At 40.3% G+C, this 27,549-nt stretch overlaps 1 protein-coding gene across 1 annotated transcript in view; it reads left to right on the top strand.

The window, feature by feature from the left end:
• Nucleotides 1–27,549, top strand: part of PKHD1 (PKHD1 ciliary IPT domain containing fibrocystin/polyductin) — a 243,492-nt gene that overhangs the window by 132,018 nt on the left and 83,925 nt on the right. Inside the window, exons 46-50 of the mRNA XM_031046619.2 lie at nucleotides 856–1,102; nucleotides 9,710–9,887; nucleotides 10,366–10,561; nucleotides 18,999–19,064; nucleotides 20,768–20,887. Of these exons, the coding sequence (XP_030902479.2) occupies nucleotides 856–1,102; nucleotides 9,710–9,887; nucleotides 10,366–10,561; nucleotides 18,999–19,064; nucleotides 20,768–20,887 (807 nt within the window). The remainder of the gene's footprint in view (nucleotides 1–855; nucleotides 1,103–9,709; nucleotides 9,888–10,365; nucleotides 10,562–18,998; nucleotides 19,065–20,767; nucleotides 20,888–27,549) is intronic.

Genomic DNA, 27,549 nt, shown 5'->3' on the forward strand with positions numbered 1-27,549 from the left:
GCTAAGCATCCTTTTGAGCTTTGAAGAAGAGTTATCCGAAGGCTCTTTGAAGAATGTTCCAACTGCAATTACCTCTTAAATATATTTTATATAAATGAATACTGCCCTACAAAGCATGACAGAGAAAAAGACTTCAGGAGGAGAGATCAAAGGACAGGAAGAATAGTAAAATCTGACTTACAGAGGCTACAACTGAGAATAGGATAATCGAATAGGAATCAGTGTGGTGCATGAGCATTTATGCCAAAGCTGCCTTGTTATGGTCCATGGGGCAACGATTTTCTGACATTTCTGGAAATATTAATGTGTTCAAAAACTTCTTGTGCTTTAACCCACATGAATATTCCTCCTTTTGTAGCTGTCTGTGTTACAGTAATGAAAAGATCCTGCAACCACACTTTACAGCCAAGGCTTTACTGTGCCAGGTACTGTCCATGTGCACAGAAGTATACTTACACAGAAACAGTCCTTATCTCTAAAGAATTTATCTTATAAACAAAGCAGAAAGGATCTGTAAGAATCACTGTTTCGGAGACTGTTAACTTTTGGCAGTGGGACTTGTGAAGAAGTGTTTGGAGTCACTGGGGAGATGCCGGCAGGACCAGGACCAGCACCTGGATCAGAGAATATGTTACCACAACTCCTGTTGCAACAGGTTGGACCTGTCCATAGTAATGGCAATTCCTGCCAATATCTCTATTTATCTGTTTATTTTCCTGAATGTTCCTTTCTTGTTGACTCAGCAGACATTTTTCCACAGTGAAGGTGAAATGAAGCTGATTTCTTTTTCTCCAGAGATAACTTGACATCTTGAGGAGGTCAGTCTGTTTCTGAAATGCTGCTTCTTCCTTCCAGGTGGGTTTACAGTCAGAGCTGAATGTCTGACCTTCATCAACTCACCTTTCCAAGTGTCCTTTCCCTTTCCTCATTCTGCCATCGTTGAGGATCTGGATGGCTCTGTCACAGGGCAGAAAGGAAGTCATCTCCTCCCTTCCACAGATGTCCTTGAGGTATATTGCACAGCCAGTGCCAACTTCAGTCAAGCCTCTGGTGGCAGTGTTTGTGGCAGTGACCTTGTTTTCCACCGTATGTCTCTTCATTTGTAAGTAACCATTCCACTTACAAAAAGTTGGCATGGGTATTGCTTGCTAAGGTTATATATGGAGCTGCTACCTCTGGACACAGTCCCAGGACTCCTGCCTCTCTGCTGGGTCCTAAACCAAGTTAAAAGCCTGAGCACTGGCATACATCAGCTCATGTTGTTGTCCATATGTTCTCTGGAGCTGGTTTTGCTCTGGCTACTTATTTTCTCACCCAGATAGTTCTCAGGCATGGTTTCAGACATAGCAGGAGGACCACCTCCAGCAGGCAATTCGGATGTAGGAATCATGTTTTTAGGAGGGAACTTAGTTGCATAGACACCTATGAGAATTATGCAGGCCAGTTGGCATCCAGGCCAGAGAACAGTCTTTGGCTTATTTTATTATTAATTTAGATACAGCTTCCCAAGTTCAGTCTCTGATATTCTCAGCAAGCTGCTTAACTTTCTTGCCTTTATATATTATCTATAGTCTTGATTCCTATCCATAGGTAATTCTGCTCATGTTAAGAGGGCCTTGAAGTGAAGGCTGTGGTGTGTTGCTATTTTCATAGAATCATAGAATAGTTAGGGTTGGAAAGGACCTTAAGATCATCTAGTTCCAACCCCCCTGCCATGGGCAGGGACACCTCACACTAAACCATATCACCCAAGGCTTCATCCAACCTGGCCTTGAACACCACCAGGGATGGAGCATTCACAACTTCCCAGGGCAACCCATTCCAGTGCCTCACCACCCTAACAGTAAAGAATTTCTTCCTTATATCCAATCTAAACCTCTGCTGTTTAAGTTTCAACCTGTTACCCCTTATCCTATCACTACAGTCCCTAATGAATAGTCCCTCACCAGCATCCTTGTAGGCTCCCTTCAGATACTGGAAGGCTGCTATGAGGTCTCCACGCAGCCTTCTCTTCTCCAGGCTGAACAGCCCCAACTTTCTCAGCCTGTCTTCATATGGGAGGGGGATATAGAATCATAGAATCATAGAATAGTTAGGATTGGAAAGGACCTCAAGATCATCTAGTTCCAACCCCCCTGCCATGGGCAGGGACACCTCACACTAAACCATATCACTCAAGGCTTCATCCAACCTGGTCTTGAACACTGCCAGGGATGGAGCATTCACAACATCCCTGGGCAACCCATTCCAGTACCTCACCACCCAACAGTAAAGAATTTCTTCCTTATATCCAGTCTAAATCCCTGCTGTTTAAGTTTCAACCTGTTACCCCTTGTCCTATCACTACAGTCCCTAATGAAAATATAAACTGGTCTTTGCAAAAAATAAGAATCCAGATCAAGGTAGACACTGATGCTCAAGGTGAGATGGATGACCAAGCCCCAGACAATCAGAGATTTAATGGGCAAATTGCAAACTTTGCAGAAGGGCAAGGATCTCCTGGAGATGTTGTGTTAAATGTGGCATCTCACACCAAAGTTTTTGATTGCTTGGGACAGCTGAAGCAGCTATGTCTCTGTTCCTCTGATCTTTCTCTTAGGAGTAGGTCAGCTGAATTACTTTTTGGGCTTCTACTGACTGTACTTACTATGATGATAATGACTGTAACAGGCATTTAGTCCCTTAATGCATATTTAAACATCAGTAGGCATTTAGGTGTTTTGACCCTGAATTGAATGACAAGTTTTTCTTCTACCTGTCTTCTACACTGGGGAATAAGACTTCTGTAAACAAAGGGAGGGTTTGCACATCTGTACATAAACATGTACACATATATTCAAGTCTGTCGCTCTTTTATAATGAAGGCATCCTAGTTTTAGCTGTTTGTACTGTTAAAGGCTCATAATGGTCCCTGGCCTGGTTTTGGTCCAAGACAGCTATCCCACACCCAAGCAACTCATGAGCACAAGTTAGAGGTAAACATGACCCAAGGAATCCTTTTCTCTAAGGCAGCTTAGATGTCCTCATGCTCTTTTGGAGGCTGAAGAAGTTTGGTTATATGGATGTGGCCAAGCAATGCCAGCTAGCCTCAGGGCTGGAAGACAGATAATGACAATGGCTACCTTATCAGATGACGTGTAGCCACACATTTTATGACTGGAGAAAACACAGTTTTTGTTGGAGAAGACCTGTCTGTTTTGGTGGATATAAACACTTTAGGGTACATGTCCTCCTTTATCGTATCTCTTCAGACTCCCAGTAAATCATGTTTCCTGCAAATTTGCAAACAGAATGCCACTTTTGTTTTGTTTTGTTTTGTTTTCCCCAGAGGGATCGAAAGTGGATTTGGGGAGTTCATTCTCCTATTGGCACTTCGTCATATGCCACATTTGTAATAATCCAGTCCTGGGATGCAGATGGGTCTTTCCCATCAGCTTTGATGGTTGTGCAGTTCCCAGTTGCTGTCTCAGCTCACTTCTGTTACTGTTCTTGCCTCCCCAAGCTGGACTTGTTCCTGCCTTTGAGCAGCTGTCAGATGAAGGGATTCACTGTTCAGCCAAGTACTGTCACCAATTCTGTTACCCAGGGAGGACACTTGCATTTCCTGGCACAAAAAGAACAGGAGTGAAAAAGGCTTTTAGTGATCTAAGAAACACTCCTGCTTTTCTTCCTGTGCCCTGCTCAGTATTTCTCTTTCTTTTTGAAGTACAAGTCTGAACTATTGTCAATTTTTTCTGTTTCAGGTTAGACCGAAATCCTAAAGTGCTCTTTCAGAGAGCTGTTAATACCTCATGTCTGTCTTATAGTGCATGCTTTAGAAAAAAGAGGGGAAAACCCCCAAATTTTCCCAAATAATAATTTTTAAAAATAATCACTTGTTCCATTGAAGGGGAAAACTATAAGATTTCAGCTACTTACAGACTTTGCATGTGATTATTATTTCTCATAATGAAAAAAAAAAGGCTGTGATAAATTAGAAGCTGGGAATTATTCTGATTCAACAAAAAGGGTATTGTGCAGAACAAAATACAACTGTGCTCGATGTCCTTCTGGACCAGTTATCCATGATGTTTGGGCATATCCATTCCCTTTCTGGTTTGAGTTTACCTTGATTATATATGGACTACAAGGTCTTTGGGTTGATGCTATGAGAGTGTATGGAGCCTCTCACAACATTGCCTGTAGTGTGATTTGAGTCCCTTTAGATACTACCACAATGTAAATTGTTATGTAATTAAATTATCAGTTATCATATCATTATCAATTATCATACAATGAAATTATCATACAATTAAATTATCAACTTTCAGAATTGTGATATAATAGTTCATGATGGCTGCAGTATTCAATACACCTTGTTCCTCCTTGCATCAAAAGGAAGTTAAGTATGGAGTAGAAACAGTTCATCTTCACCATTGCTTTTAAGGCTGTAAATGTTTGAACTCTGGCCTAAGTTTCATCTTCCCAGGAAATTGCTTAAGAGTTTTAGATTAGTCATACCAAATACTTCTCAATGAACCTTGTATGTCAAGCAAGTACCCTCTCTTTCGCTTCTTTATTATTCATTTGCGTGAGCTGGGAGTCAACTTACATCAAAGACACTTGGCAATCCAAGTAGCAGAAACCAGCTGTTAGCCTATCCTCTTGAGGACTATGTACTTAACAGGACAACCTGAGAGACCATAAGCATCCTCTCTGTGCTGCTTCCACATCCTCTCTTCTGAATAGCTCCTACTAGCCAAATCACCCTCATGTTAAGTTGAAAAGCTGTCATCATGCAGCCAATAAATGAGGTGGGTCAGGGAGTTTTCTGTCATATGGACAGAGTTTCAGAATGGACCTGGTAGAGGAATGAAAGTAGCTGGAGGGGATGAGGAATGAAAATAAATTAATAAAAGATTCATAGCTCAACTAGAGGATGAAGGGGTGGGGGAGAAATAAGAAAGGATGAATTTTGTCTAGATATATTTAATGACTCCTCACAATAAAAAGAGAATAATTTAAAATTAAAACAACAATACATGACTAGGAGCAATTGGCAGAGGTTGAGAAGAGACAATAAAGATAGGCAGGTGACAGGAACAATTTCCTAATTCTCTTTGACTCATCTAATCTCAGTAAAAAGATGAATGTGCTGTTACTTGCCTTTCTTCAGTTTCTGGTAAAGCAAAGAATTAAAAATTACTCTGGAAGAAATCTTTCTGTTGTGCTCTACCAGGCACTTGAGTATATGACCTGTCAGATCTGCAACTTGCTAGTTGTACTTACTGCTCATGGAAAGCTCTGTAGTAGGTAAAACAGGGGTGCTATCTAAACCAGGGGTGAAAAACAGATCACAAGCCTCTGAGACCAAGCCTTAAGCACTGAACACACATTTGCTGATCACCAAAGTGATAGAACCGTTTTCCGGGAAATGGAAAATGAAGTTCCATTTCTAAGCTTGCATTTCTGTAACGAAAGCCTTCTTTATATAGTCCAGTTGAAAGTTAAACTAATGTGTCACGTAAGCACCCTTTAAAGAGGGGGTTTATGTCTTTTAAAGATGTAATTGAAGCTTATAAAAGTCTTTATAAATTTATATGTGAGAAAGTTATTGAGTAGTCTGAAGAACAGCTTATGCCATGGCACTGCACAGCATGGCTGCAGGCTAGATACGTCTGCTCAAAATGCCACTGCTACCCATATTATCATGAAACTATGAATCTCTATTAATATTAAAACAAATTTTCATTAAAAAATTGTCATAACATGATTAAGTGACTTTAAAAGTTTCTTCACATTATGCATAATTTTTACAAGAGGAGAGCATTAGAATAATCGGCAGCCAGGCAGCACCTTGCGGCAAAGGGGACTCCAAACACTTTGCAGCTGCGCAGACCAGAAGGAATTCTGCCTCTTGTTCCCTTTCACTTGCTTTCCCCTTCTCTCTGTGGAAACCTGGGACGTGCTCAGCACCAGTCTTGAACTAAAGCCTTTTATTGCTTCCCTCTTCTCTAGTCTGCTGCAGAGGAAAAGATTAACTTTCTTCTTTATAGCCTTAGTTCTTAAATCTGGTCTAATATCCTCTCCTGTAGTGCATGCATTCAGTTGCTGCAAACCCAGCCGCTTCTGATGGGTTACTGTGAAAAGAATAGCATACCCCCTACCTCTGTGTCTTTGAGTCTTGAAGAGAGTTCAAATGGTTACTCTAGTTTTGCTTTTCCTTTGATATTTACTTACTGTGGTGCCTTCTGATGAACATCCACCTGCTGTGAAACACCCTTACAATTGCACTTCTTCTCTCAATTTGTACATGCTCAGTTGCTTTCTGAGCTCTTTGGTTGTGTATCCTCCCTGTGTACATGACTGCATTCACACATGGGGCAATTTACGCGTGCACTTGGCCTCATAACCCAGCCCTCTCAGGGCTCCTGTGGCTTAATGTGGAAGGCAGATATTAAATCACTGGTTGTTGACTGTCCAGTTAACCAACACATCGGATAAACTTCTGAGGTTCAGCTCTTGCTCTTCTATATTGCTGGCATTTGTGACATCCCACCAAAGCAGCCAAGAGAGATTTAGCTCCCTGTGGAGGACCGCTTTCCATTTACCCTGCAACCTGGAGTATTGGCAGCCAAGCCAGATTCTGCACAGGCTTATGAGTATACAATATGTTTCCCCAAGCCTTTCTCCTCGGATGGTAAGTGTTCATAATATAAGGCGGATTTGAATTATGTCTTTGGTCTCTCAACAAAGATACACACATTTACTGAAAACAGCTGAAAGTTCTTAATTCTTGGCAATTAAAACAAAATGAAATGGGTTTGGGCCCAGCATCAAACGTGTAAAGTGTTTGGTATGGTCATAATTTGGAATTAACCTCCATTTGGCCAAAAATAAATAGGATTGCTGATATAAACATTTGATGTTCCATTTGAAGTTTGATGCTATATTGTTTTCTGTTTTAGCAGAGGGATAATCATGATTGATTATTACACAAAAGCATCAAATAGAAAGCATTTAGAGCTAAACACAGCACCTGCTTTCATACACCGAGATTTGGTCCTTTAGGATAAGTAAGTTAATGGTAAACATAAACAGGAGAGTTAATATTTGTTCTTCTTGCTGTTGTTGATTGGTTTAACAAATCCTTCGTGGCCCATCTATGTCGTGCAGTTCTGCACAATGCACTTGAGCTAAATTACATAACAGTTTATACAATCGCTATTGGTAAACTGTGGCTCAGACTATAAAGTCCTATCCAGTAATCCTGCCATATTTCTAAAGCAAATTGCTCCTTAATTGAAACCTGCTTCAATATAAAAATACAGCCTTTTCAGTGAGTCATCCTTTTTTTTCCCTTTACAGTTTGTAAAGGCTTCCAGCAGTTTAAAGTGAGGGTTAATTTTGCATTAAGACCATTGCCTCCTAGTTTCTTTCAAATAAAGCCAGGGGAAGTTCAGGGGAAGGCTCTTTCCTCTGATAATGAAGCTCTCCATGTTAATGATGCATGCAGGCTCCCTCAGATCCTCTGAATTAGAAATACTAGTGTGTGCAAGCACTACTCTGCTTCATTAACATTAAAGAGAGGTAGATTGGTGGCTATTTAGGGCACAGTGAAATCACTGGCTATTTAGGGCAAATGGAAATGGTGCTAATTGTGGCTGGTAATTCCATTTGTAGGGTACTTGCATTTTGGTGGCTGTTTGGCAAAGAGGTGAAAGAAAAAAGCACATTGACATCCTTTCAATGTAGTCTGAGGCTCACTGTTGCCAGTTAACTTCTATAATGATATGCAAAGTTTTTCAGGTTCCCTAAATGTTTGTTTTGGTGTGCTGGCACTCTACCAGGAGCATGGTATGTGTTTGTGGGTGGCAGCACCTCAAACAAGACATGTAAAAGACAAGGACACAGCATTCCCGGTTAAGAAATTTCAGGCTATAAGGTACCTCCTGCTCTGTTTCCTTCCTGGGTCATGAAAAAACTTCCAAGTGAACGTCAAAGAATCCAGACTATCATGGTACAAAACCATGCAAAGACTTCTTCCTCAGAAAGACTTTCTGGTGCTAAATAAATGGCATTTTCAAACAAAAAAATCTCAAGTGAAGATTCCCTGCCTATCTCAAAGACTGAAAACAATTGACTTACAAAGAAAGTTGGTAGCACCTGAAGCTGTCAAGAGTCTATCTTAGCTTTGAAGTCTAGGGAGAGAGGACATGATGCAGAGGATTCTCTATCCTCTCTCCACCTGGCTGAACGCAGTGACTGAAAGGATATGGGGCAGAGGTAATGAGATCCTGCCCAGGACAGCAGGCACATCTCTGTAACTACCCCACCTTCTGATGTACCCTTGCACAATAGGTATGAGGCTGTGCAGATGGAACCAAACATTCATGAGGAATGAACCTGTCACCAAGGTTAAATCAAAGAGGAGGTCTAGAAGGCCAATAGCATCCTGGCTTGTATCAGTAACAGTGTGGCCAGCAGGACTTAGGAAGTGTCTTTAAAACTTCTTGGAAGAAGTCCCTGAGAAAAGTGATTCAAAGTGTCTCATCAGATTTCTCCAGTGATGAAGAGTAAAATGAGTAAAGAACTCATCCTCAAAAACCCGCGTGGATTTACTTTGCACAGAGGATGGGTCATCACTTGCCACAGAGATGTGCAACTTTGTAACACAATAGCGCAATTTCAGATGTGCAGGAGAGTTTAATGTTATACCATATGATGTGTGGTGTGCTTCTGCTGCTAGAAATGCTTCCCTGAATACCTGTGCAGGTGCTGATAAGTGTGTCAATAATGTGCTTGTTGTCATTTACTTGCTTAATTAGCAGCCTAATATCCTGGTCCAGTTAATGTCTATAAGAGGAGGTTTATTAGTAGTATGAAAGCTGTTTAAGCTTTATAAACTCCTTCCAGTCAGATTCATTGGTCTGCCAATATCTTCTGGTTGAGTAATTCGTTGCTGATTCACACTTCTGTTTGCTGTTGCTGTTTCTCAGCTGAATGTTTCTGGGTAACCAGAAAGTCTGTTTCCAAAGTGACAGCCTCCAAAACTCCAACCCAGAACTGATTGTAAAAGACTAAAAAATACATTCAAGCAATCCTCCTCCAAGATAACTGCTATTGCAATTGTGCATTGCCTTCAAATCAGCAAGGGGAAAAAGAACTAAAAATTGTAAATGCAAATAGGCACATTAACAGGATGACATGGGTTTTAGCACTATCCGTCATAGGGTAAGTAAGCCATACGCAGTCTAGAAGGTTTCGTAATATGCTTAGATATCTACCTGTAAGGCAATATTCCAGTATTTAGAAATATCATTTAAGATATGCACCTTCAGCCTCGATGAAACTTTTGACTGCTCAAATGTGAGGGAGTAGTCAGAAAACTATCAAATTTCATGAAGATAAAGATCCTAAAGGTTGAACCTGAGGCTCATGTGTTTGGTGTATGGGAAAATACTCTGACAGTGTAGGAGATGATATCCTGGCTGTTGCCACTGTTCTGGTTTGCACAGGCTTTGCTCCTCTCTACCTTTACTCCTCCAACCTTTGTTTCTCTTTTTTGGCACTTCAGGCAGAGATTGTTTCTTTGTAAAGAACCACATAAATGAAGTCATATTCTGAGAAAAAGTCAACATATACTACTGTAATTCAAATAAAAACAGAACTGTAAAGTTTAAAAATGACAGAGTTCAGTGCAAAAATGCGATTATATTTTTTTCTCTAGAAAAGAGGCTCCAGACATTCCCTATAATTTAACTGTGACCGACAGTAGGAATAAGACAACCACTGTCAATTATGTCCCTGATACTTTATCAAACCTGTATGGCTGGATGGTTCTCCTCTTGGATAAAGAGACTTACACATTGGCATTTGACAACCCTTTGGTCAGCAAACAGCTCCAGGTAACACAGGAACTTTTATTTTTAATTTAAAAATTGTTTGGAAAATATATTAATGCACTGTGAAAATCTCTATATATTCATTGTCAAGACTTAGATATGATGACCTAGTCCCTGAAGGTCACAGTAGTAACTTGGAGCAGGAAAGAATTTTGAACATCTTTGATGAAGGTTCAGTGTGGTGCTTAGGAATCCCCCCACAAAAGTTTTACTACATTAAAACATATTGATGCATGTTTTTTTAGAAGACATTGTTATTTTGCACCTTTTAAGGGTGATGAGCAGAGTGGATTTTTTCTACATTCTCTACATTTTCTACATTCAGTATCACCTTTGCATTTTTCTTCCATGTCTCCAACATGCATTTTGCAAAAGAGTGTGTTGACTGTGAGAAGCACCATCTCTTTATCCCTTCATAAGGCACTCCATGGAGTGCACTCCAATCACAAAGGCATGTTTATTTTATTTCCCTCTTCTCTAGTATTCAGTGACATTTAGCAACTTCATGACTGGGAATTATGTGCTAGTGGAACACAAAGATCTTCCTGCAAATCCTGAGGTTGAGGTGTCCTGTGGGACAAGGACTGGACAGCCACTGCCATCTCTGCCTTCATATGGACATCACAGGAGCTGTGACTGGTATCTTGACAGCGGACTGAGGAAGCTAACCTATCTGGGTAAGTGTAATGTACTTTTCTGTTCAAGAACTTTGACAGAGGTGATGTCTTTTAAATTTAAATCTCTAAACTGCATGAGGCCTTAGACACAAGGCCATCTTTCAATAGCCTTTCAATAGTGAGAAGTCCTTCAAAAAGATCAAGCAAATGGAAAATGTAGGCACATCAAGTCCATCTCTATCTGGTCTAACTGGTGCCTGATCTATCAACAAAAGGATTGTTTCATAAATAGTGGTTGGGGTGACATCAGTTGAATTTGAATTGATGTTTTGGAGAGGTAAAGGCATTAAATTCCACTAATGATCTCTGTTGTCAGCTGGCCCCACATCACATGTATCATTAATAAATCATGTGGAATCTATCTAGGCTGGGCCCCCTGAAGACAATAGAATTACGGGGTGAGGATTTTTCATATGACTGTAATCTTCCAAAGATGACATAGGCCTTTATATTTGAGAATGTTGGCTTTGTACACTAGATCATGAAGTGTGATGACCATTTTTTTTAAACAAGATCTGATATTTACTGATATCCAAGTTTCATTTATTTTTTTAAATTTAGAATATTTTCTACAAGTATCACTGTCAAGCAAATAATTTTATAAGGGTCTAAATTCTATATGAAAAGGTAATGATTGTTACCATTATTAATAATAGTCAAATCAGGAATCACAAAAAGAATTCGGTGTCTTTGAGAAGCTTAGCTTATTCTTCATGACTGCCATATGGGGAAGTTGAAATACAAAGATGCTGATTTTCACAGTAACAGAAAATTTAGTCACTGATCTAATCCATTAGTTTTAATGAATTTCTCTTTATTTGCATTGATGAGATGGCATACAAATGGCTTTCTCGTGTAGGATATCTGTAGGAATTAGCAACTAGAACAATCAGTGGGACAGTGGAGAGAAAAACATGGCTGAAATGAGGGCAGGCAATCCACTGAGCTTAGTCTGACAACTATGAAAATCACGCAGTGTACATCTGAGGAGAAACAGGGAAGCCCATACCTTAACCTCAGTCTAAGGGTCACACTTGCTGCATCCATCCCCAGTCCTGGGGCTAACAGGAATTGCACAACTTGTGTCCATACAGTTGAACATTTTATCTCTCAAAACAAGCTGGATGCACCCAGGTTTCAGATTAGGAAACTTCCCTACCCTGCGTTAACTCCCAAACTATAATGATCACCATCTGGGACATTCCACTGATCTGGGCCAAAGTTGTGACAGTAACTTGACCAGCAATATAGCTAGGTAGATTATTGGGTTCTTGGTCTTAGTTCCATGTCCTGGCTCTGTTTAGATATAGTATAGGAATAGACTAGCTAGTATAAACCTAGCTGCTGCGCCTAAGCCTCACCTAAGATCATGAGTTATTTACAAATGACAGTGTAAATTTGTACTTTTGAATATAAAAGTCAGCTGGTTTTCAGTTTGTGTATTCTAAATTGCACTTTCATAAGTAAAGCAGCATGGGAAACGTAAGAATATGACACCTATATCTTGACCTCTTACTATTGTTGAAAGTAGAGGAGATGACATTCTTGGAAAGACTGAGAGGAAGTGATCTGGCCAGCATATGTCACTCTTGCTACATGGATGATTTCTTGTCCTTCTCTTGCTTTCCTTTCATCTTGATTTTTATTACATGAAGAGGTCATTGTTTCTCATTTTAAAACAGAAATAATCATCCAAAGTACATGAAGGGATATTTATGAAAACATTTAGCATGTATAATTCATACTGTGAACATTTTCAGCAAGGAATTTCATAGCAATGAGATCAATAACTCGGTGTTGGGTACCAAATATCTGATGCTGTTGGAGGGTTAAAAGCCTGAAACAAAGTAAGTAGATTCCTAGCCCTGGTGTGCCAGTTAATTTCTCTCCTAATCTCCTCTGTGCAGGCTGCAAGTGTGAGGATAATTAGCCATCAGAGCAGACTCCTGGCATGTGGTGGACTTTCCATCACTCAGAGTCCTTAGATGATGTTTGGCCGTCTTTTCAGAGAAATATTCTCCAGCTCTACAAAAAGCTATTAGAAACCTCATGAGGCGAGATTCGTGCTCCATAGGAGGTCAGAGAAAGCTGCCACAATAGTCCCTTCTGGCCTTAAAAACCCACCAGTCCACCCACCGACCCGGAGAGGACAATGCTTGAAGGTCTGGCCTTCAGAATGTGTTCTCATCTAGCTCTGCAAGCTGTTTTTTTAGTATTATTTTTTATTTACATTTAACTATATGAAATAATTACCCAACTAATTAATCCCGTTTACAAGCTTTGTCGGATTCTTCAGCTGTCAGTCATGCCCAGGCCCGGGGCCGGCGTTAAGTCTCAGCTCCCTCCTTCATCTGACTTGGTCTCCATGACTACAGGCTGCATCTGCTGACACCCCACTCTCTATTTACTGCTTAATTAAGAATTTCACGCTCAGCCCTTATCTGCTGCTAAGAACAAGAACACACTGTTAAGAAACTCCAAATTTAGGCTGCTGCACAAGGAAAGCCTTTCTTGTTGTCCTGACTGCGTGGAGCCTCTTTAACTACCCTCTTGGCAACTGCGCTGCCACCCTTCAATCAAAAATCATTAAATGGGGCAGAGATAATGAGCATGTAGCATATCAAAAGGAGGATGTTTGCTTGGGCTGAGGAGGAAAAGCTGTAAGGGCCTATAAGCAGCCACCACTTCAAAGGGAGAAGGAGCTGATAAAGAGTCATTTGTTCCTGTTTGACTTATGTAAAAGGTCTGGTATGTCGGAGTCCCGTCTAGCAGACGCGGGTCCCCCCTCTCCTTGCTCGTGTGTCAGCAGTCAGGCAGCTGGGCGCAAACAGCATCAGCCCAAGCATATAATCACTTGACTCCATGCCGACAATGGGCACTTGTAGGGGGTGGTGGAGGGAGGGCTGGGGAACAATGGGGAGACAATTATTGCAGCTGCTCAGGAGGGCCATAATTCTTCCTTCAGAAAGTAGCTGGCTCTTGCCGGGCGGAGGGGAGAGCTCGAGTGCATTAGTCATCCTTCAACTTTTGGAAGCACTTCGCCCTGCCGGTGGGGTTTCGACAGCTGCTGGTGTACCACCTCTTTCCTATAATTGTACATTCTGGCAGGGGTCAACTTACTTTTGACCCCCTGCTTTTGTGCCTGTCAGAAAGCCTTTTAGGGCAAACTGTGGGGAAGTGGCAGGGATGCATTACATCCAAAATTAACATCGGTAAATACGTATCAGATGCCAGCTCATTCACAAACAGGCTCCTGAATTCACACAGCCTTTTGCTCAGGCCTGCATGGGGGGAAAAAAGGGTGAGAAGGGGAGGGAAAGCCCCATGACTGAGAAGATACTGTTATTCAAATGAAGCAGGCAGCTGAATGAAGCCAACTTGGCCAGCAATTTGAGTCAGGCTCAGGCTTTCTCCATGCCCCTTCCATACAGAATCACCTGGCACCATGCAAATGTTTGTTTATCTTTGTGGGAGGAAAAAAGTCTGTCTAACACAAAAGGCTAGAAAATGTACTGTATTTAGGGGATTAAAAGAGTTAAGTTGCCCTGATGCTTTGCATGCTTGCAGTTTTGTAAATTTGGCTTCAGCATGGGACAGTGCAGGGGATGCTGAATGAAGAGAAATAATTGTGGTGGAGAATGTTTCTGCTTTGTTGGTTACCTGCATAATGACCCTGTTAACGGAGGGACTCACAGCTACTTACATACATGAAACCCTATTAATCAACCCTTTGAAAATAATCTTCTCAGACCTTTTTTAAGGAATTCTCATTGAAGGACAGTAACTCCATGTCCCTCCTGGATGATGGGTGAAGGAGAGATGAGGAAGATTGAGGCATCCCATGCCAGTCATTTCTACATCATCAACTTTGCTTTGACATTATTGTCTTCATAGCATCATCCTGATTTGCTCTGGGGCACTCTATGTCTTGAGAGAAGCATTCCTCAAAGGTCACTGGATGGGGCCTGAGACTGTTGTGTGGCTCTGCGAAACACTGAAACACGGGCCAAGCATATTTCAGGAGAGTGGTCCTAACATGATGTCACCATCCTGAATCAAAAAACCCCAACTTATAGAAACAGGGGAGGTGGAAAAAAAGTCACACTAGGACATCTGTGATGTTTTTAAGAGAAATATCCTGTGTAAATTACAATAATAACATTATGAGCTTTTTAAGTCTGTTACAAATATGAGCATATGGTGTCACAGCATGGTACTGCTTCTTGGTTAAGGTCTCTGGGCAATAGTGGAGTTGGCTAAAAACCAGAGAGACATTGTTTCCTTTTCGTTCATTTTTGAAATATTTAAACCATTTTTGTTTGGAATGAAACGAAGTGTTGGCTTGCTTCATTTCCAGATTTCTCTTGGTGTTTTTTTTTCTGAAACTGAAGTGCTGGACACAAACATTATTGAAAACATCACTTGAAAGGATTATCAAACTTTCTATTTATCCCAAACACATTTTTCAGTAGACAAAACTTTTATGGAGATGGGTCATTATGCTGACTTTGCTCAGGCTGCTCATGTGTGAGTTGTTAACCTCATGTTACTTCTGTGCCAGAAGCCAGTTTACAGTTTCCATAGTACTTAAAAAAAAAATCATTACATTTATTGTATTTTCTAAATTCCTAAAGAATGATCTTACTTCCATTACAGTCTGTGGGTTTCTGTAATTGCTTTGTATAGCAGAAAAAACGGGCCCTTAAGAATGTTTGTTTCTAATATTAAAATATGCAAAATAAATAAGCAAAGATTTTCTCCAGCCTTATTGCTAGGGGGGAAAGGAGAATCCTGGGAGGAAGACCTAAAGAATGGAATTAATTTGATACAGAGAGCTGGTTGTATAGGCATGAGTCTCTTCTTCCAGCTAGCTAAACCTCATCCTGTATCAGTTGTTTCAGAAAGTCAGTTGACCAGATGTGGGCTGCTTGGTGGTCTCCATGAAATAAAATGTCAGTTCTTGGCGAAAAGGTGTCCTTTGTAACAGTCACAAAGAGAAAAATCAGCCTTCTCCTAGTGGATATGCTCCTGTCCTTCCGGCATAGCAGGAGAGAGAGCAGAGAATGTAGCAGTTACAGAAATAAGGTGATGAAATAAGGTGGTTGGTGACAGCCAGCGTGGCTTCACTAAGGGGAAATCCTGCCTGACCAATTTGGTGGCCTTCTATGATGGGGCTACAGAACTGATGGGCAGGGGTAGGGCAACTGATGTCCTCTACCTGGACTTGTGCAAAGCGTTCGATACTGTCCCACACGACATCCTTGTCTCTAAATTGGAGAGATAGCAATTTGATAGGTGGACTACTCTTCATTAAAGACTGTAGTGATAGGTCAAGGGATAATGGGTTAAACTTAGACAGGGAAAGTTTACATTGGATATAAGGGAGAAGTTCTTTACTGTAAGGGTGGTGAGGCACTGGAATGGGTTGCCCAAGGAAGTTGTGAATGCTTCATCCCTGGCAGTGTTCAAGGCCAGGTTGGATGAAGCCTTGGGTGACATGGTTTAGTGTGAGGTGTCCCTGCCCATGGCAGGGGGGTTGGAACTAGATGATCTTAAGCTTCTTTCCAACCCTAACTATTCTATGATTCCATAAATAACCTTGTAATCCTGTCAGTGGTCTTTCAACTATGTGATCTCTGCAGGAAGAGTTTCATGCCTTCACCTCTGCTTCTGCAAATATTAATCAACTGTAAGCAAGAATCTCTGTCCATTAGCTCAAATCTTTTTCTTTTTACATCTCTTCTCACTGCAGTGTCCCCATAATACCATATTTCTTGGTAGCACCTGTAACAGATCCTGGTAGAGGATGACAAAATAACCTACCCCAGTTTCTCCGGTTTCCAGAGGTATATCTCACTGTGTTGTTGATTGTGCTGTCTAAAAGTTTTGATTTCCCTGTGATGTATGTTAGCCCAATTGATGTTAAATAGCATGGAGCTGCTTGTTATTTGTAAGTCAGGCTATTGGAGCCATTTATCCTAGTTTCAGCCCTTCCTAATATCCACAGGCAAAATTCCCAGTCACTGCAAAGCTGATAAAAGATTAAGTTGCTCCTCCTTCATGTTCACTCAAGGAGCTCTGAACCAGAAGAAAGTTACCAGGACTATTGTCAAGAAGGCCGATATTTATGATTCACAGCCCAAACATCCAGGAAGAGCTGTAATAAGACAGAAAATTGATGAGCCTTATAAAAGGTTTTATACAACGAAACCCTGGAGCCTTATAACTACGTTTTGTGAAGAGTCACCTTAATTCAATGTTTACTAATGACATCCTTTGTCTGTATTGCCTGTATCTCTTCCTGTCCTGTACAGAAATAATGATAACATACTCGGCAGCAAAACAAAAAAATCAGGACTACGTCTCTGTAATCTTGATTATTCTCAAGGCCTCCATCACTCCTGCTTTGATCAGCTTTTTGAATTATTTCTGGAAAACTGCAACCAAATGCTACTGATTCAAAACCGTTTCACTTTACACTCATGGAAATAAATAACTGTGAAAGTTGCAGGGCTGTGGAAAATTCAGGCCCCGATTCCTGCACTTGTGGGAGAGTATAAATGACTTATAATGGTTTGAATTGTCATGCTCTGGCAATTTTTTGACACTTCAGATGTGAGAAACTTTTACCCTTGCCCTGACTCTGGACATGACTGTACTGAGTCCTAATGTTTCTTTTCTTCACTCTGTAAGGGGACTGAACCCCTTTATGAGGTCTATATAGCATATTGATCAATTTTTATATCCCTTCAGGGTTTAATTAGAACAGCTTTTCTCTGAACAATACATTCTTAATTAGATGATTGCACTGTAGTGCTTGCAAAAAATCCCCACAAACCTGACAAAATACATTTATTAGAAAAAAAACGGTGTTAGGGCTCCATTCTCTCACTTTTTCTAGACTGATGTAACACCTTTGACTCCTGTTTTGCCCTACCATAAGTGAGAAGGAAGGCCACTATAATCATAAAGTACACATACAGGAGTATTGTCTAAAAGCCACACAAACTTCTTGTCAAAGACTTTAAAATAACATCTTCATGTCATTCTTTCTCCTCAGAGGTTCACCTTGTGGCCATTCAAAGACATGATGCTGTTCAGTTTGAGCTCTATGGGATGATCTGGGGCATGTTGGCTTGGCTGATATATGCATCAGACCACAGCTACCATTGGGAGAGAAGGTGTCGCTGAAGAACAGGGCTGAGACACCTGATTACTAATTAATCAGACAAGAAAAACCTCATGGAATCAGTTTCTATTTAATTATGGAAACCTCATTTGGCATAGGAGCATATGCTGCTAACTCAATCGAGTGCTTTCAACTGACATCAAATAGTAATTATCAGAAAGAATCAAGTTTTTTGATTATTCATACTAATTTATTGAACACTTAAAATTAATGAACCTCAGTTATTTTAAATTTGCTCAGTTGCACTGGGAGAAAAAAAGGGAGGTAGGGAAGGATGATTTTCACAATTTAAAAGTACAGAGACTTGTTTAAAGATAAGTAAGTAAATTACAATATGGCATGAAATCCCATCAGTGGGTTGATACGCATGTAGGAAAGTTCCTGGCATGTTCTGGATCTCAGGAAAGTTCTAACAATGTCTTCATTTATACTATTCCTATACACCCGAAACATATTCCAGTTACATTTTTGGATCACCATAAGAGGTTCAGCAGTGGCCAGATTTATCTGTTTGTCAGAATGTTTCTATTTTAACCTACTGTTGTTCTAGTTGGGTGACTGAAAGGAAGTGCCTTTATATGTCACTAGAGAGGAAGAGGAGCTAGTCTTTTAGCTGGGTCTGAAGCAGTTTTGTCCTGCTCCTCTTAGATTTTCATTATCCTAGCCCTTCTCCTGCTGATAGTATATTGGCACAAAGGTTACAACTGTGATAATTACTTCTGACCTCTTTTCACAGTGGAGAACACAGGGTCCCTGTCTTCAGTCTATAAGTCTGACTAATTAAAGCATCTCTTTCAGATACCAGATTTTTTTGGGGAAAAAAATCAAAACCAAACTACAAAACAAAAGCTGTAATTTGCTGTTTGAGCTAGTTAATACATTATGCATTCAATGGTGTGATATCGCTTGTTTTAGTAGAACTGCTGTGGATTTATAGTGGGATAAATGAGATTTGCATTCCAGCCTAGAATTTCTAATTGTTGAATGTTTTCTTGTAGCTGTTTCTAATGAGTTGTCTTGAGACCCTCCGTATCTGTAAATTAAAATATGTTTGCTTAATCCCTTCTCAAAGTACAAAAAAGACAAAAATGCTTAGAAACCATGTATAGTTGCTTTAAAAAATATGCTTATTAGAAATGTAAAATGTCATCAGAAAATCATGTGTAGCAATTGATTTACTATGTTTTTTTTGTGTGCATGTTTATTTGCAAGGCCTTGCCGTAACTCCCTAAAATTCTCTGTGTTCAGTCACAGGAGCTGACTTAATTCAGGTCACGCTGAAACAGAAGGAAAGAGTGGCTTTACCAACCCCAGGTGCGTGACAGTCTGTGTCTGAAAGGCTTGGTCTGGTACTCATGCCATTTCTTTTCTACTGCTTTTTCAGAAATAGATTGTTATTTTTCACTTCAGTATTTCATACATCTATCAACCCAACAGGGGTTCTTGTCATTCATTTAAGCATTTCATTGAGCAATATCTACCATTGCTCAAGATAAATGTGTAATTCCGCAGTATAAGAGACTATAAACTTTTGCTAAGAAATACCATAGCAGATCAGAAAGGTCATGGAGAATGTAAGACTATTGTCTCTTTTAGTGCTCCATAGTGATCTTAGTATAATAGTCTGACATTACTGCACAGTTATATGTCTAAGCAGGAAGAAAAATACACCAGAGACAAGTGAGACCTCCAATGTTTGGTCTTAGTTTTATACCTGCCTTGCTGCATATGAACAACAATAATAATTCATGTGTCAGCAGAGTTTATGTACCTTTCTGCAGAGTGTTTTCACTGAACAAACACATAATGAAAAGACAGACCCATACTTAAGCTACACTTGGGTTTTTTTATCTCTGTGTTTTTTTGTGCTGGCAATAGAGGGTTTTTTGCTCCACAATGTCACTGAGCTGGGTCTAGCCCCTAACACTTAAGCATGAGCTTGCTCCTGTGTTTTCAATACCTAACAATGCCCTCCTCAAGAAAAGAAATGCCAGAATTTCCTTTAGTGATAGGACAGAAGTAGGTGCTTGTAGAGGCCTCCAGAGGGAGGCCCTGCCTGCGTTAGTTTCAAGCTTACTAAACTTAGTGAACAGGATTTCCCCTTGAAGGCTTTTCTTCCTCTCTTGGTAGCAGAACAAACTTAGGCAATTAATTATGAAGACCAGCTCATTACCTGTCTAAAATACAAATGCAAGTTAAACACCTGCATTTTTGAAACTAAATTTCTCCCAATCATTTTCTGATGCTAAGGCTCAGAATTTTCTTTTTGGATTGAGCTGAAAAATGAATCTTTGGAGAATGGCCAGGAGTCACCATGTGTCAAGCTGCTTTTCCAGGAGGTCTTTAATTAACCCTTACAATGGGAAGATTCCTGCTTTTCCGAGGGCTAACTTGCTTGTAAGATATGGCCACTCATGTTTTAAAGGTTTTCATACTTTGGGAAAGTATGGAAATACCTATACACTGGGAATCAGCTTTCCAGAGCACTGGAGGGGGAAAAAACTGCATGAGAAAAGTTGGCACTTTCTGGTAGGGTCAGTTACCATTGTGACCATCTGATTTTGCCAGATGATCATAAAAGTCAGTCACCAAGCACAGGTGACTGGCTTTTATTTTCATTTGTTCATCTAATTTTGTGCCTGAAATGCTCACAGCTTTGGATAGCATAAATAAAAATAATTACGAAGCTGCTTGTCAATCATATTCACAAAGCATAACATAAGCTAAGTATGAAAAACCTCAAGATCTGCTTTCCTTTTGATGGGTCCCAAAGAATCTGAATCTTTTTTTTCAGTTATCTGACTGTGCTTTAACTCTGAAAGCATGGTCCTGAGAGAGACTTATTTTCCCATCAGACAGATTCGTTTAAGCATGGAAGATAACAAAGACCAGTTAGTGTTGCTTCATCAGTGACAAAAGGAGGATGCTAATGTCACAGATGCTTGACTATCAAAGAAATGGTAATTCTTCTAGCTACTGAAAATGATAATTCTCTTTTTTTATGTCCTGTTTTGTAGCTCCTTCTGATGCTGTCTTGAAATGGTCTCAACCAGAGACATGGAATGATGTGGAAAAAGGCTGGGGTGGATCCAACTATAGCATCCCAGGCCCTGGAGAAGATGTCATCATCTTACCTAGTAAGGAAGGAAGGAAGGAAAGGTGTTTCAATTCTGTAGGGGTGCTGGGGCCTGTCTACATTAGGATATGCGTTGGTTTTGCAGCAGGGGCTTCTTGGCACTAGTGTCCATTCCAGGGTGTGCAGGACACCACATTTGCTCCTCACCACATTGAAATATTGTCTACAGTACGAAAGTGTGATTTTTTGAGGAGAATAATAATTTCATTTACATACACAAACAAACACACACACTCATACTGATATTTGAGATTAGGCATATACACGAAATTTATTTCAGGAGCAGAGAATTTGCAAGACCCAGAATCACAGCTCACAAAGAGCTCATCTCTTGACCCACCTCTCTATGTTTAGTGCAAGGGCCATGTTTTACATTTCCACAATGGCATCTTCCATTTTACTCTCCTGTTGCAATTCCCACTATCAATGACAATCTCCCAAAGCCATTTGCCATGGATGCCTCCTATATATTTTAGCTTATACCTGTATCTCAACCTCAGATTTGAGCTATGCAGATTTAAATCCCAGCTCAGCTTATGACCTTATTGCATGAACAACCTTCTGAATTCTAGAAAATATATTAGGCAACTTGCAATGAATAGAAAATTTGTGATAAGCATTTTGTGTAATAGCTGACCCTGCTCTGATCATGAAGGTGGACTACATGGGGTCCCTCCTAGACATAATTATGGTGCTGGTGCTGGCTTCTCCTAATTTGTTTGAAACCAAGTAAGCCTCTCTACCTACCAAAGCTCCTCTTCTGGAAATGTGGATAATGCTGCTCCTTGTCTCTCTCTTTTCTACATGTTTTAGGCTTTGTGGAAGGAAGTTTCTGCTTTTTTGTGTTGGCATTTAAGCATGGAGTCTCAGTCATGGGTAGGGCTTCTCTGTCCTGTCATTAAGAGTAATTTATGCATATAATTTCCGCTTAAATTAAGAATTTCAGTTCCACCATCTCACAAGATATAATTCATAAATGTGCTTAAGTGTTAGTACATTCAGAGGACAGAGAAGGCACAGAAATGTCCCTCCAGGAGTTTGCTCATCTTCTGTATTTCCTGTGTCCTATGAGTATCTGAAGTAACAATAAGTACGTTCCTTTAGGCGTCTTAACCTGTTGCTCATCATTACACTTAGTAGAGTTGGAAGAGCTACTGATTTGGCCAAATGTGGCTACCTAATGTTAACTGGGTTGCTCTTCACTGGTGGTATTATGTAGAGTTCCAGGTCATACTACATACATGAGTAAACTGTGCCTGAACCATTGTATATTGCTGCTCACAGCCCAGCCTAGGTGATCTAGTTCTATGACAGGAAACAATACAGCTGCATCAGCATGCTGGTATACCAGAACTACTTAGTTCTCCTGAGAAGCAAAAATCATTAGCTCAGGCCTGGCACCATGCAACATGACCTCACAGGCTTTGAGGTCAGAACTAACATCTCACAAGTTTAGAGCAGTGTTAATTTGGTCAGATAACTGGGGAATGTCTGCACTGTGCTGCAGGATGTGGTAGAGGGATTCTTTCTAGCATGCGGGTGCCTACTGGTTAAACATTAGATATAATCTGTGTTTTATCATGGACAGGAATGTTCTCTGCCTATAAAGAATTGAGGAGCCAGAACAATAAAGCTGGCTCAAAACTAGAACTCAAGCTGGCACCTAAGTAACAGAATGAGACCCCTGAATTATAGAATGGTTTGAGTTGGAAGGGACCTTAAAGCTCATCTAGTTCCAACCCCCTGCCATTGACAGTGATATGTTCCCAGGCCAGGTTGCTCAAAGCCCCATCCAACCTGGCCTTAACACTGCCAGGGATGGGGCAACCACAGCTTCTCTGGGCAACCTGTGCCAGTGCCTCATCACCCTCACAATAAATCACCATATTCAGCTGCTTAGAACAAGGTGCTCCAGTGTACAAAAAGATCCCTGTCTCTACTCTTCAGGGAATATTTACTGAATAGCAAACCACAACAAAATACTTAATGGGTGAAAAGAAAAGAGGCAAATTATAAGTGAAAATGCACTGCCTGCTAGGACAGGTAGAGAGCTGTATTCTGTGAATGTCTTTTTCCTATCAATGATAAAAATCTCTTCACTCCCATCACCAGAGTAGATATGTGTGTTTAGTTGGTGTGCAGAAACTGTTCGTCTCTTCAGTGTATTTCTGGAATTCCCCTTCAATTTTAGCCTAAAAATATGAACATAAGCAGTCTATCACCAAATCTATTTTGTGAGAACTGCTCTGTTGCATACCTGTCTTTTCTGATTATTGCCCCTCTGCTTTATTTTTACTTTCCTTCTTCATTTGTGCTTATTGGCAAACACTTATTGGCAGTGGGAGTCAACAGAGTGCAGGGTCTTAAATTGGAGTCAGTTATCATTGGTGTGATAACAGCACTGGATTTGTTGCTCAAATGAAGGCATTTAAAATATAGTTAGGCAAGATGAATTTTCTGTCCATTTGTCATACTTTGCTTTGCTGCCACAAGTGTGTTTATGAGTTTTCAGTTACAGGAAAGTCAATACCCAAAATCTAAAATGAAATCAGCATTTTTTAAATCCACATTTAATTGTAGCATTTTATAGATGTTTCCCTTCCCATTTCCACTGGATGTGTTAAACTCAGAATGACCCCATATGGCTACAGAGAAGTGAGAGTTTGCTCTCACGAGAATAAACATTCTGCAAAGCATGACAAATGTGCTGCTGTACACACCCAAATAAGTTTTTGTCATCCACCCCTGGCAAGATGCTGCTGTGTCCCAAGCTTCACTATCCTTTAATTACTCACAACACTCCCCTGGGAGCCAGCCATGATGATTTTCAGGTTGAAAGCCAAGTCATGGATCTCTTTCTGATATGCTGTGCATTACTAAGTAAGTCCTTTCAAGACCTTAAAGAACACATTTAGAGTGTTATAAAACCCCAAATAATATATGTTTAATGTTCATTTCTAGTATGAAGAAGTGCAGGGCAAGACTTTTTTCTGGGTCTGACACTGTTGAAGTCTCTGAACAAGCAAGATTCCTAGACTCCACTGAAGAACAAGGGCACTGCCGAAACTTAGCTAATGAAGACTTCATTGTGCTTATTTAACAAAGTATTTTGCAAATTTGCATCACTTATTGGCTGCCTTATTGTCTGGACTTGGGAAAATCTAGAAAACATTTCTATTAGCAAAATATTCATATTAAAAATCAGGCTTTTGTGTCGTTGCTTGGTGTCTGCTTGACATCTAGAGGGTGCATTTTGGAGGGCTTGAAAAATGGGGTTGTGTACTAAGTTATTCCATTTTTTGCCCTGTTTTGGAAACATTGGTGAGACTTCAGGAGTTCATAAGCTTCTTTGTACAAGAATGAATTCACTTGCAACAAAAGTGGGTCCCTCATGTTAAAGTGACTTTTAGTGTTGGTGTGTTACAAGTCCCCTCAATGAGCAGATGAAAGTCTCTTCCAGTCCCAGCTGGAAATCTTTAGATCAGGCTGCAAAAACTTGTGATTTTACCTCTGGAGGTTCACCATCCAGAGCCAGAGCCATTCCACAAGGACCTCTCACATGCACCAGGCTTCAGTAGTCATACCACCTTGAAAAACAAGCTGGATAAGTTTAGTCATGCTGTTCTGTGGGCCAGCAGTGGCATTAGCTTCTCAAGCCCTTGGATTTTCAGGGCTTTGGTTTATGGTTTTCAGTGTGACACACTCCTGATGCAGCGTGCTCTGCATGGAAGGAGAATGTGTTATAATTCCAGGCAATGGAATGCTGTTTTGAAGGGTATTGATATGATATCATGTAGCCTCTGGCAATTTCTCCTTTTTTTTCTTCTTTCTTTTTTTTTCCTCCCAGTGGTGGAATTCACTCTGTTATTCATTTTCTGATTTTGATTTTCTTTGAACTTTTTCTGTTTGAAGAGATGAATGCTGGAGTACTGTATCTTGTATAATAGCTCTTCTGTTGTGCCTGATTTCCATTCAATGGCATGCTATGGTGTTTTATATAGCAATGTGGTTGATCAAAGGCATTTTGTGTCATTGCTGGAGTCATTAGCAACTTCTCAGTATTGTACATCTGAACATTAAGACTGTGGCATACCTGTGAGTTTTTGTCTGAAAAAAGCATACATATACTGAAACATAGCCCTGTTTTCAGGCTCAGACTATGGCTTGCTGAAAGTGGTTTCTTGCCATTTTATTAATGTCTTCATGGAAGAAAAACAATTCCAGTTTGTCTTTCTCTGAAGGTAGATCCCTTGAGCTCAGTGACCTAAAGTTTATGAGTTTAACCACTTAGTCATCATCTCCCTCTACTACGTAAATGAGTGTATTCTGTAAGCACCGTGTCAGTTAGTTTCCTTTGAATCTGTTTGCTTTTCTGCTCAAGTGTGGAAGGATGTTTTTTTATCTCAAAGTGAGTATTCTGCTATTTCTACAGAGCAACATTTTACCCTCCAAGGACATTACACCCCAAGCATCACATCCCAGAGTGGTGTTCTTTTAAACTGAGGAAGATATAGGCTTGCAGAGATACCTCTGAATGGGGGAATTTTTCACTCCTGTGTTTCAAGGCTCACATACATGATGCTACAGTTATAGAGCAGTCAGCATTTCCCTTATAAAACCTTCTTTAGAAAGATGTGTAACTCAGCAAAAATATCTGTTCTAGACTGAAACTTGACATATAAATGGTATGCCTAGGAGCACTTCTTTTCCTTGTAAAAATGTTTCAGTCTGTGTTTGATGAATATACTTATGGCCTTTGTCAACTGCAGCTTTTTGCCACATTCTTGAGCTGTGATTTCACAAACTAGATTCCCCTTCTCTTGGAGAGATATTATTTTAACAACATCTTCCCCCTTATTCTCTTCTCTGTTTCATATCCTCACACACTGTGCCTTCACTTCGCAGCTCTGCAGGGCATAGGACTATACCTGTCCTGTAAAAAGATTATAGACAAGAGTTTCTTCATGCCTGTAAAAATGTATCAAGTGCTAACAGTATAAGATTTAGGAGGAAAAAAAATACTGCACTTGTTTTGTAGAGCCTTATTACATCTGAATGCCATGAAAGTTTTGCATGCTTGAAAGATATTCAGTCCAAGGATGCAGGGAATTTCTTTTGAGATGAGGTGTTCAGAGTAATGATGGGTACATGCAGTATTTAATGTAACCATTGAGAATAGACGTCCTGGGCTTTCAGAGTTTCTCTTGCGGATATCCAGACTGAAAGAAGAAAACAAAAGTGGGAGAGGAAGAGGTGGGATGATTGAGTAAAAGGGGTAGATTAGGAATTTTTATGTAGAAGAGACAAACAAATCTGCAACCAGACCTGAGACCCCACGTCCTGTAGAAGTTTCTTCCCCCTTGAAGCTGTGAAACTTCAGGGCTGCAAAACCAAAGGGCCAAAACCTAGGAAATACTATTATTACAGAGAGCCTACTCACACTTTTTGCACTCTGCTTCTGAGTGTACTTCATGTGGGTTTTGGTTATGCTTCTTGAAAACAGGGCTTGGAAAAATCCTTCAACCTTTGTGCTAAAAGGTTTAACTCAGCCCATAATTGCATGTTTTGGGGAAAAGGCTTTCCCTGTGCTACCTATTTTATGGTCTTTTGTGTCTTCATCCAAAGCAGTTGCTAATGGCTATAGGCAGAAGTGAAACTGTGAAGGAGCTGGTCCACTTCCCAAGACATGGCTCTTCCTGTGTTCCACACCAAGTGGTCCATTATAATAATTTTGTCAAAAATCATTGGAAAATATGTCTGTTCCTTAATCTCTCGTGTTTTGAATATCTAAGTCTCTCAATAAATCATAGTATCATAGAATGGTTTGGTTTGGAAGGGAACTTAAAGCTCACCTAGTTCTGACCCCCTGCCATGGGCAGGAACACCTTCCTCTAGACCAGGTTGCTCCAAGCCCTGTCCAACCTGGCCTTGAACACTTCCACGGATGGAATGCACATAAGAGCAATGAAAGTCACTGCAAACCTCTGGGTAGGATTTGGCAGCTGTCATTATGTTGAAGATTCTTATTTTCTGCAAGATACTTCTATGAAAGTCACAATTAGATCATCTCATTGAACCCCCTGTCAAAGAAATACCTTGTTTTTTCTTTTTCCAGGGACATTCATTGACTCAGAGATGAATTATACTCGGAAATTGTTGCTCTTGTCAATAGTGAAAGGAGGTGGAAACCACAATTTAAGGGCTTGAGCTGCTTTCCAGTGCAATCAACTGAAAAGCTCCTAGTGACATCAAAGAATATTAGATGGGCCCTCAGGGTGGAAGAATTCATCTCTGTTCAGTGTCCTACCTCTAAAGGATACATCATTTACATCCTTCCTCATGTCCTATTTGGAAAGCTTAAGTGGTGTTTGAAAGGTTCACAGGACTTGCAGATTTAGGAGGTGGCAGTGACACTGTCATTGTCTCAATCAACATCAGTCCCTACTGTTCTGCAATGTAAAAATATGCTCTTTCTTTTTGTCCTTAAAGATCTGAGGGAATGGTTCTTTCCCTGGTCACTTTAACTAATCATTTATTAGTAGGGACTGAGTAGTTTAATGAATACAGAATTGGAAAAGTCTGGCTTCTTGCAGTTTGTGTTGATATAAGGAAAGCTTTCCCTTTGTTTGGTGAGGAAAAGGTGGGCTTTTATACCTTTTATGC

Source organism: Melopsittacus undulatus, chromosome 3 (assembly GCF_012275295.1).
Source record: "Melopsittacus undulatus isolate bMelUnd1 chromosome 3, bMelUnd1.mat.Z, whole genome shotgun sequence".
Classification (NCBI taxonomy): Eukaryota; Metazoa; Chordata; class Aves; order Psittaciformes; family Psittaculidae; genus Melopsittacus; species Melopsittacus undulatus.